The 11,806-nt window shown below is 36.1% G+C and overlaps 1 protein-coding gene across 1 annotated transcript; it reads left to right on the forward strand.

The window, feature by feature from the left end:
* Positions 1-4,280: 4,280 nt before the first annotated feature.
* On the forward strand, positions 4,281-5,705 carry LOC116174678. Its single transcript, XM_031492625.1, has 2 exons — positions 4,281-5,155; positions 5,212-5,705. Exons 1-2 carry the CDS (start codon positions 5,082-5,084, stop codon positions 5,591-5,593), a joined length of 456 nt encoding a protein of 151 aa, XP_031348485.1. The 5' UTR covers positions 4,281-5,081; the 3' UTR covers positions 5,594-5,705.
* Positions 5,706-11,806: the final 6,101 nt, after the last annotated feature.

The following is an 11,806-nucleotide window of genomic DNA, read 5'->3' on the forward strand; positions in this document are numbered from 1 at the left end:
CTATGAATAACACAAACATCACTACAACAGACATCATTGAAACTATTAATCACTTACATAACTGGAAAAGTCCAGGCATTGATAACATTCACAACTTTTGGTGGAAATATTTTACCTACACTCACTCTTACCTTGCACAACAATTTACTGAACTTCTTAATTCACCAGATCGCACTCCTGCATTCTTTACACAAGGCATCACTTACATGCTCCCAAAAGACAACAATACACAAGACCCATCTAAATATAGACCAATTACATGCCTTCCTACAATATACAAAATCCTTACATCATACATTACAAACAAAATATACCAACACTGTACTGATAACAACATTCTATACGAAGAACAAAAAGGGTGTACCAAGTATTCCAGAGGCTGTAAAGAGCAACTCATTATAGATTCTGTAATACTTGAACAATCCAGACATAACAAACGAAACATACACACTGCATACATTGATTACAAAAAAGCATTCGATTCAGTACCACCCTCTTGGTTACAACAAGTACTCTCAATATACAAAGTCAGCAACAATATTACACAATTCCTCAATTACATAATGTCATGTTGGAACACTACGTTAACACTTACACTAAACGACACAAAACTTATTACTGACCCAATACAAATTAAAAGAGGAATTTTTCAAGGCGATTCTTTAAGTCCGCTTTGGTTTTGTCTTGCTCTTAATCCACTTTCATATTTGTTAAACACTACTAACTTTGGGTACAATATTAAGCACAACCACGAAATACATCACAACATTACACACCTGTTTTACATGGACGATCTTAAATTATACTCTTCCACAAGCATAAAACTTAATCACCTTCTACACATTACCGATACATTCTCACGTGACATACAAATGGACTTTGGAATTGATAAATGTAAAACACAACACATCACAGCTGGTAAAAGACAACTTTTAGATTATGAGCTAGAACAGGGAAATTTAATAAATTCCATGGACGAGAATGAAACTTATAAGTATCTTGGTTTTCAGCAAAACACACACATTAAACATACGAGAATAAAACAAACACTTATCACACAATACCTACAAAGAGTACGCAGTATACTTAAAACAAAATTACACGGTAGAAATACAATCAAAGCTATTAACACTTATGCCATACCAGTACTTACATACTCTTTCGGGATTATACGTTGGACAAATACAGATTTAGAACAAATACAGAGAAACACACGTACACTATTAACAAAACACCATATACATCACCCTCACTTCTCCACTATACGACTTTACCTTCCTCGTTCGGAAGGAGGTAGAGGACTTACAGATATAAAACTATTGCACCAAACACAAATACACAATTTGCGACAATACTTTTATAACAAATCAGATACTTCAGTCTTACACAAAACAGTAACATATGCAGACAAATCTTACACACCACTTAACCTACACGAAACTAATGTACTCCCACCCACATCCAAACTTACATACATCACAAATAACATACAGACATGGAACCAAAAGCCTTTACATGGACGATTTCCACAAGAGGTTAGCCAGGATTGTGTTGACTCTATAGCAACGCACACTTGGTTGTCTGAATGTGATGTCTTCCCGGAGACTGAGGGTTTCATGTTAGCAATACAAGACCAGGTCATTAACACACGCAACTATAAAAAACACATACATAAAGATAAAACAGTGACAAATGATTCTTGTCGACTTTGTTCACAAACATCAGAAACAATCCAACATATAATATCGGCATGCACACGACTTGCACAAACTGAATACAAACATCGACACGATCAGGTAGCTAAAATCATACATAAAAAATTAGCACTTAAACACAATCTCATAACAGATACGACACCATACTACAAATACACGCCACAGATCATACTCGAAAACAACACACACAAATTATATTGGGACAGGACACTACTCACAGACAAAACTATCCACAATAATAGACCAGACATTACACTTATAGATAAAACACACAAATCCATTTGTATTATAGACATTGCCATCCCCAACACTAACAACTTAACTAAAACACATGCAGAAAAACACCGCAAATACACCGATATAGCTATCGAGCTTAAGACGCAATGGAGAATGAAATCTACTGTTATAGTTCCCATTATTCTTAGTGCTACCGGAGTAATACCAAAGACAATACACCACAATTTACAACTATTAGGTTTAGACAAAAACACATACAAACATTTACAAAAAGCAGTCATTATCAACACATGCCATATTGTTCGTAAATTTCTAAACATAACACAAGATACTACATACACAAATGATCCACAACGTATACATGTAAACAACAGTACTCGCTCACAACACGGTACACAACATACTGTAATATCTCCACCTCTAACCCAAACAAACACACAAATACAACTTACCGAACAAACAAGTACAACAAGTGATACAACATATACTACAATCAGAGATTCACCTCTGAAGCAAACCACATTATCACAACCCATTAGTATTCAACCCAAACGCAAAAGCCTAAACAGCACTTTAGACTCACAACATGACATACAACATACTGTAATATTTCCAACCTTAACTCAACCAACCACATAAACACAACTTCCTGAACAAACAAACGCAATAAATACAAGTAACGCAACACGCACTACAAAGACGCCCTCCCCCCACGGCCTAGCACAGCTAAAAAACACAATACTCCTTCTTCTCAGAAACACACCACGTTATGACAAACACAACCCACTCGTACTCAACCCAAACGCAACAACCTTAACAGCACTACAGGCTCACAAAATACTGTAATGTCTCCACCAATAACCCATGCAACAGCAGAAATACAACTTCAAGAACAAAGAAACACCATAAATACAAGTAACGCAACATGCACTACAAAGACAGGTCCATCCAATAAAGTTACACGCCCTAGCACATTTAAAAAAACACAAAACTCCTTCTTCACAGAAACACACCACATTTTCACAACCCACTCGTATTCAACCGAAACGCAAAAACCTTAACAGAACTACAGGCTCACAACATACTAAAATATCTCCACCAAAAACCCAAGCAACCTCTCAAATACAACCTCAAGAACAAAGAAACACCATAAATACAACTAACGCAACATGCACTACAAAGACAGGTCCACCCAATAAAGTTACACGCCCTAGCACAGTTAAAAAACACATAACTCCTTCTTCACAGAAACACACCACGTTATCACAACCCACTCGTATTCAACCCAAACGCAAAAACCTAAACAGCACTACTAGCTCACAAAATACAGTAATACCTCCACCAATAACCCAAGCAATAACACAAATACAACCTCAAGAACAAAGAAACATCATAAATACAAGTAACGCAACATGCACTACAAAGACAGGTCCACCCAATAAAGTTACACGCCCTAGCACAATTAAAAAACACATAACTCCTTCTTCACCGAAGCACACCATACGTTATCACAACCCACTCGTATTCAACCCAAACGCAAAAACCTATACAGCACTACTAGCTCACAAAATACTGTAATATCTCCATCAATAACCCAAGCAACCTCACAAATACAACCTCAAGAACAAAAAAACACCATAAACACAAGTAACGCAACATGTACTACAAAGACAGGTCCATCCAATAAAGTTACACGCCCTAGCACAGTTAAAAAACACAATACTCCTTCTTCACAGAAACAACCCACTCGTATACAACCGAAACGCAAAAACCTTAACAGCACCACAGGCTCACAAAATACTGCAATATCTCCACAAAAAACCCAAGCAACCTCACAAATACGACCTCAGGAACAAAGAAACACCATAAATACAATTAAAAAACACAAAACTCCTTCTTCACAGAAACACACCACGTTATCACAACCCACTCGCATTCAACCCAAACGCAAAGCCAAAGAAACACTTACACAATAAACTCCATTTAATAAAATTACAGGAATTATTATAATGATTTTGTTTTGTTTTGTTTTGTTTTCCTCTTTCCTGATAGCGTTGGCTATTGTGCCCACCAATAGGTATGTTGGTAAGTACGAATTACATACTATCCCTAGATGTCCAATGTACGTGTGTGATATTTTTTTTTTATTTTATTTTTTTTTTATTTTTTTTTCTTATTTATTTTTTTTTTTAAGGACCCTACATAACTTCATCAGACACAGACACTAATCGTTACTTGATTTTAATCCGTGCGATTAGTTAACCAGGCTAGACCTGAGTTCTCACAAGAAACACCGACCATAATAATAATAATATATATTGACTGCATACTTGTAACAAAAAAATATACATTTGCAGAAGTCACACAATATTGTTGAAATCTAAATCTTCTAAATTTTCAAATTCTGCTACGCTATAAAAGGCATGTTTAATTAATACACATTTAAGAATTTTCCTAAGACTTAGGATTGATAATTTTCTTATACTTACAGGTAATTTATTAAAAAGTATGTCAGAAGTGTTGTATATTGTCCCCGGTAATCGACCGTTTACAGACTTATCAGCGACCCTGTATAATACTGATGTTCATAAATCAAACAATCATTATTTTTCTTGTGAGAATTACGTACGTGTAGGTACATAAAAACAAAAATTTGCTGATATACAAGAAGTCAGGTTAAAAAAAACTGATTCAAGAAATTTAAAAAAAGCCAAAGAGAAATTTTGGAAATTTACCAAAGCCGACCAAGTGAATTTCTGAAGAATTTAAAGAACTGGAAGAATTGTAAGAAACGGAAGAATCTGATTAACTTGAAATGACTGATCCAAAAAGGCGGTAACAAATCTAAGGAATTTCAACAAACCAAAAAATTAAGAGAACGAAGTGACGAATGGAAAAGATTCAAAGAAATGGAAAGTGTTGAAGAATTCGAATGATGAATTTGAATACACTGATAAAACGAACCAATCAGGAAATTGGAAAGTTTGTGGTAAAAGTGAAAGTGAAAGGCGACTTTCACACCACCAACCAATCATAGAGCGCGCAGCCCTTAGTGTGAATCTCGTTAGAAAGTATAAAACCTTTTCCACCCCGCACCTTTCATCAATTGCAGTTGTGTAGTGGTGCAGAATGTTTTCGTTAATAGCCTTCTCGTTACCCGCCCTCTGTGTGCTTCCAGTGGAAATGTTGGCTGAAATTTTTCGGTAAGTTTAACATTTTTTATTGTTTTCGTTTTTCTAACTGTATGTTTATGTTGTAGATATTTGGACGACAAGTCGTTGTTGAATGCAGCTTTGGCTAGCAAGTACTTTATGAAGATCTGCAAAGGAGATCCAGTTTTGCGGCGCAGAATTAGAAAGCGCATTGTAGAAGAGAAGAAAATATGGAGGGAGATAGTTACTAATGCAAGAATGGGAGTCGACGTTATACGTGAAGAAACCTCTCAACCGTTTGCTAGAAATGTTAAAAAGGTCGTTGAAATACGCCCGTTGCATTTTAGAAGACCTGCTGAACAGGAAACTTTAAAGGCGGTGCCATTTGAGCTCGGAGTTGTCGGTTGCAGACGCAATGGTGGAGGAAAGCTAAGAGTCAAGAAAAATCACAAAGTTCGTGCTGAACCTTACAATGCTATTAGATGTTAATGCAATTTGCCTTTCATTTTGTAACCATAGTAGATATTACTGCACTATCGGAATTGTTTATAAATATGTTGACAAAAATGTAAAGTTTGCTATAAATAAATTATAAATATCACATTGTTTTTTAGTGGTTTTTAGTTCCTTTCCGTCCGATTATTACTAATGTTTCCAAAGATTTAATCTAATTGTTTATCGCACTCAAGTTCATTTTAGTGCGGTTTCTTGCTTGCGACGAACTTAATAGTAAGTAATGGCATGCACAATTAAGTAAGCATTATCGGAATAATAGTTACAGTTTAATAAATACTATATTACAATACAATACAAATTATACTATGTCCGCGAAACGACTCGAGCACCACCGAGGGTACGGACTTGCCTGTAGTCAAGATCTGCGGTAGCAGCAGTTTCGGAAGTCTCTCGCAAACTCAATCAGAGGAAACGGCAACTCCAGGAGTCCGACGAGTTCGGCAAATGGCGACAGTCACTTAAGAAAAACTAAAACAAGCATTCCCCCGTTTTATAATTAATGGGACAATAAGTAACAATGCATTACAATAATGATATTCAGCAACAGCCATAGATACGGCGTGGTAAACTTAAAGTAAAAGCAAAAATTGAACGGTGTAAATGCAAAATAAATTTACGGAAAATCGCAACTAATTACGATACTTACAACCGTAACTTGCAACGATGCAAAAGGCAGATAGCAAAAAGATTTCTTTTACATTTCGGTAAAACACATAAAGGTAAAAGATCCCCTCTAAATCAAGCTTTTTCCTTTTATAAAATCCGGCAGACAGCGTATTCGGTTCACTACATCCAAAAATTAGAACTTCTTATATAATTGTGCTGCCTGCTGATGTCCAAAAAACCTGTAATTGGTCTCAAAATTCAAAACAGTTAAGAGCGCTTAGTTTGGTACCCCACACCTGTGGAATGATGTTTTCTGCAACACATTTATTTAGCTACACTGTTAATTCCACTTATTTAATTGGCCGGATTGAAATTTCTACAATCGGTAGGCCAATTAGCACCTATTGTTAATTGGAATGTTGGGATCAACCGGCGAGGTCATCTCTCTCAAGCTGCATGGACATGGACTCAGTTTTAATTTTTTCTTTAATTCTCGTTTTAATTTACAAAAACCTGCTAACAATGACTTAACGTGGTAGAAATTCTAAAATATTAATTTTCTCTCTTTTCTAAACGACAAGAGCTTTCGGACGCAACAAAGATACTTAAAATATCTTGACGGGAACGGTGGCAAACAGCGGATTTATTGCGGCTTCGGTTTAGGGTAGAGGCGACTGAACCACAACCCAAGAAATTAAATAAATTACCTTTAACTTCGATCTTCAACTCCTAGACCCGAAACAAATACAACTTAAAGTGCTTCTAGATACCGGGTGTTCAGACGAGCTGGTCGCCCCCACAAATGTACTTTGTGGTCATAACCTCGGGTATGAATCGTCAAGGGGGAGACAGGTGTTTCGTTACGTTACATATTATTTTGTTTCTTTGATGTTAGAAGTCGTTATCTAAGCACCTTAAGTGTAGAAAGTCAATCACACAGTGACTTTGATTAATAAATAATAATCATTTGTCTTGAATTCAAACGAATCTTCACATTGTCTTGATGTACAAACATCCTGAATAAATAGGGCCTAAGATTGAACCTTGAGGAACCCAATGTACTAATTTCTTTGGTTGGATACCACCATTAACCAGATGATTCAAATGCACTCGTGTGCCACAGCTTAAGTAACTGTAAAAGGGAGGTGTGATATTCACGCCCCATATTCCATAGCAGTACAATTTATCTAACAAGATTGTATGAAAAGAATCAAAGGCGTTGGCGGGTTACAGCTTCTTTGACTTTAGTAGGGTTAGTAGGCGTTAAGAAAAAGTTACTAGACACTGTGCGACGAAATTCGGTAGTTCGCGCAAAAATGTGGTTTGAAAAAATGAACGGTGCAATTTGTTGAAACAAAAAATTAAATGTTAATCGGCCGAAAAATTACACAAAATATTCAATTGCTCACAATCGTATTAGATTTTACTCTACAAATCAAATGCATAAGTACGGGTACGGAATCTCGAGCGCCACCAGGAGGTTGCTGATCCTTGCTCCTACTCAAGGACGGTCGGTTTCGGAAGCTAGGGGACGAAGAGAACGGAAAACTTCAGGCAACGGGTGGCCGGTCACATATAATCTAGCAATCGACCAAAATCCAAATTTGGATACTCAACGTTTTCAAAATGGTAACCGGTTGCCCAAAAAATGGTGGCATGCCCTTCTCCATATGCAATTCCTGCCGAATCTCAAAAACTAATAATCGTGTCTAAAAAATTTGGATAAGAGTAATCAGAACCCATAATTTTGAAAAACTTAAAACAGAATTCAAAGGAATCAAAAAATGTAGTGGGAACTGATTTCCTGAAGGGGAAGTAAGAACAATATGGGGAGAAAGGTTTCTACTGACGTCTAATGATATAAGAAGCACTCTGAGGGGATTTTCACAATTTGAAAAAAAGTTCCCTGAAAAAGTTTTCGACAGAAGGGGAGCGACCCTAAAAACATTTTAAACATCGTGATACATCTTCAAAGGTCACTATTTCTAAGAAAATATGAACATTTGCAAAGCTTCCTCAAAAGGAAAATTGCTAATGTTTCCGACATAGACTACGAAGATGATATCTGATAAAATTATACGCTTTGTAGACAAGAATTTTAAAGAAGATTCCTGAGTAGGAAGGAAATTAATAAGCAATACAGAAAAACTCCGAAGGAGATATCTAAGGATTCGAAGAATATTCCCAACATTTCTAAGGTATTGCAAAAGTTTTGGAAGATTCTCTTAATAAGAGGTGTATGAACTCCCTATTTTAGTATAAGCACAAATTGAATCCAGTTTATGGTCGATGTAATGTAAGAGAACGGGATATAGGTATAGTTAGTCTATTACACTTCCACTAGTGGATTTTCTTGTAGGAAAATCACGATCGCTAGGATTTACTTCAAAATAAAAGGCAAACCGTAATAGATTTGAAAAAATGTATATAAGATAGTATTCTTGATGCATTCATCAAGATATGTGAACTGCTCCTACGATTTTGAAGCAGGCAGGTGTAAAATATTACACTGTATCATGTTCGTGATTAATTTTCAACAATAAGCGCAACTCTTATCTACGAGCGGAGAAAAACATGAGATAAATTTTTACATCCTTTAATTCACTCTAGCAATTTTTCAACTCTATAGCCAAGAAAATTCCATGTTTATACCGTTCAAGCGCGTTTCGTGTTTAAAAGGTGGCGAATTCATAGAAAAGCGAGAAATCGCAGTATCAAATGTTTCGCATTTTAGGAGTGCGCTCAACATAGACATCTTTTAAAAATCACTTTACTTTACTATGAAAAGAGAGGGGGGGGGGGGGGGTAACACGTCTGGTAGAGATATATCTGCTGCCGATGTCAAAGTTTATCTCGAAAATGTGGTATCAGGGCAAGGTACCTACAAAGAGAAAATGCAATGTTGCCAAGGATCTATCTAAGAGCTTGATTCTTCTTGCATTATATAGCGTACCATGGGGAACACTTGGCAAGTAACTTAAGTAAGATTGTCCGGCAGATTGTAAGCTGGAATTTGCACTTTCTAAAATGGACTGCTAGTTATTACCGAGCCACTATGTCAATTACCATTTTTTGTTTAATTATTGTAAATTTGAAGGGGCGCATTAACGCCCAATTTTTGTACGGGCCGATCCTGCTATGTTAATAAAGGATGGCGTATTTTATTTTCATTATATCTTTCTGTGTGAACCACCTTGTATGACCCACTCAAAATCACAAAATACTAAAATGTTACGCAGAATTTCAGACCCTTAAAAAAATAATTGAAACGTAACCCCGCTATTCGTAATTGAAAATGAAGCATTTTTAAAATCACACACGGCTTGCCAAAATTACACGAGACTCTAAATTTATTGCATTCGTAAACACACCTCACAACATTTAAAAGCAATTACAAATATATTAAATCTAAAATCGACCTCCATTTTCCCCAATACTATCTAAATTAAATCTAATCTAAACAAATTTAATGTTAATCAATTAGCACATACGACAATTAAAAAGCGCTTACCTTTCAAACACTTGCACGATCTTGGCGTTTGTGGTCTTCTTTTTGTTGAATTCAAACGGTATTTTGTTAATTGCTGATTCTGATGATGATCTTCAATGCACTTTATCCCAAAAAACGGCGTAAGTCGACCTTCAATTATAACGACGAATTTGTCTGACGCGAAACTATGAAAATTTGATAAAATCTTGAGCTCTTGAATTGTATCATAATTTGATTACAAACAAATTGATGATCTCATTATAAAATTACTTAGGTTTTCATACGAATTCTAAAGCAGTCAGTAATCATTTGATGATTTCCAAATAATACCTTTTGGGGTGCGTCGGCGAAGGCATTTTAAATTGATAAAGAACGTCCGCTTTACCTTCAAATCTCCCGGGAAATAAAATAATTACACGAAGGGGAAGTTCTTAATTTCGCTTGTACGTTTCCCAGACTCTCCTCACCCTCTCCTCAAACGTAATTCCTTTGAGAAGCTCGATCGTGAACTTACGTGGCGGTTTAAAACCATTTGCGTTCGAGGGGCGTTTATATGATTAAATTACGTAAATGCAACCTAAACTGATGCATCGATAGGTCAGTTCGGAGTCATTCGAAAAGGTACTAAAGATTAATTAGGGCGATTGTCATTTTTAATTAAGCGTTATCGACGCCGAGCGTGCGATTTCTCTCCCATTTTAGTAGTTTTCGTGGCTTATTATCTCGACGGTGCACAAGGGTTTAGCTGTCATATGTCGGTGTTTGCGCTATAACAAACTTAATTGGTATTCCAGCATTACGAAAACGTTGTAAGGGCGTAGTTTTCGAAAACTTATTGTCGATGCACGACGTAGCAATTTTCATATACAAACAGGGGTGAAGGTGTAGGTACAATGCGAAATAAGGGCGTTGCAGTGTGACTTTACACAACTGTCACCTATGTTTGCACAAGAAACGAAATTGCTTGGGCAGTAAGTGTACATTGCACAGCGCAGCTGCCGGTCAAGCTGGCAAGTTAGCGAAAAAGTATTGCGGGAGTGAAAAATGCTGTCAAATGTACAAGAAGTGCTTTTTTGTTGCTTTTAATAACTTTAGTCTGCACAGTGTAGATTGAGCTTAAAACGTATAAACTTCAAAACTCCAGACAAAAACTGACAAACAAAAATGCGGTTCTAAAAACCACAATATTGATTTAAAGATTTCCATTTTATTTCATGGGTTTGGTTTTTACCTATAAAAGTTTGAGAATTACCTTTTATCGAACAACGTTAGTACCCCTTTATTTCTAGAGATAGATAAGAGACATTCTTAAGTACCCCTATTTGAATAACCATGAACATAATATACACTTGACTTTTCTCACCATAAGATACACTTTACGTCTAATAAATTCGAATCTGTTTACAGGGAAATTCAATAATTGCAACCCGCTAGTTCAAAGGTGATATTTTTATTCTTACGCAAGAATGTTTCTGACTACAAGTTAATCCCTTTTCCTTAATTACTTTTGAATTTAAATTTTGATTTTCAGTAAGACTCATATGCAATTTCACCTTCAACTTGTGCCGTTTGGAAACCATTTATTATACTGTATATTTTTGAATTAAATTGCCATCGATTTTCGTTATTCTTCAAATACCGTTATTATTTATGACCAACCCATTTCTTTACCCTTTTCACTTTGACAAGGATCTTTTAGTCGGACTCGTGCAAAGAATCTTAAAAACCCTGGCATGGGTTTAAAAGTTCTATAACAATAATAACATACTCTAAAACACCCTATAGAGATCTGGAATATTGTGGCAAGCTCACAGTGCCTGTTAGTGTTTTCCAAAGCATCTTAAACGTGTCCAGCAAATACCAAAAAATGTGCCGAGTTGGAAGTGCCTTGACAACCATAGACATCGCCTAAAGAAGTGGACCTAGATGCTTCTGGAAAGACACTTTTCTTCTGGATAGGGAATAGTAGGAGCTATTTGTTAATTTACAGATCTATTGTGTAAATCTACCAATTTTTCTGGGAATTCCGAGGAGTTGCCAGATGTTTCTGGAAATGTATGTACATGAAGAAGTAGATGACAAATTTCGTC

The sequence above is a fragment of the Photinus pyralis genome, unplaced genomic scaffold, assembly GCF_008802855.1.
Source record: "Photinus pyralis isolate 1611_PpyrPB1 unplaced genomic scaffold, Ppyr1.3 Ppyr1.4_LG6, whole genome shotgun sequence".
Lineage (NCBI taxonomy): Eukaryota > Metazoa > Arthropoda > Insecta > Coleoptera > Lampyridae > Photinus > Photinus pyralis.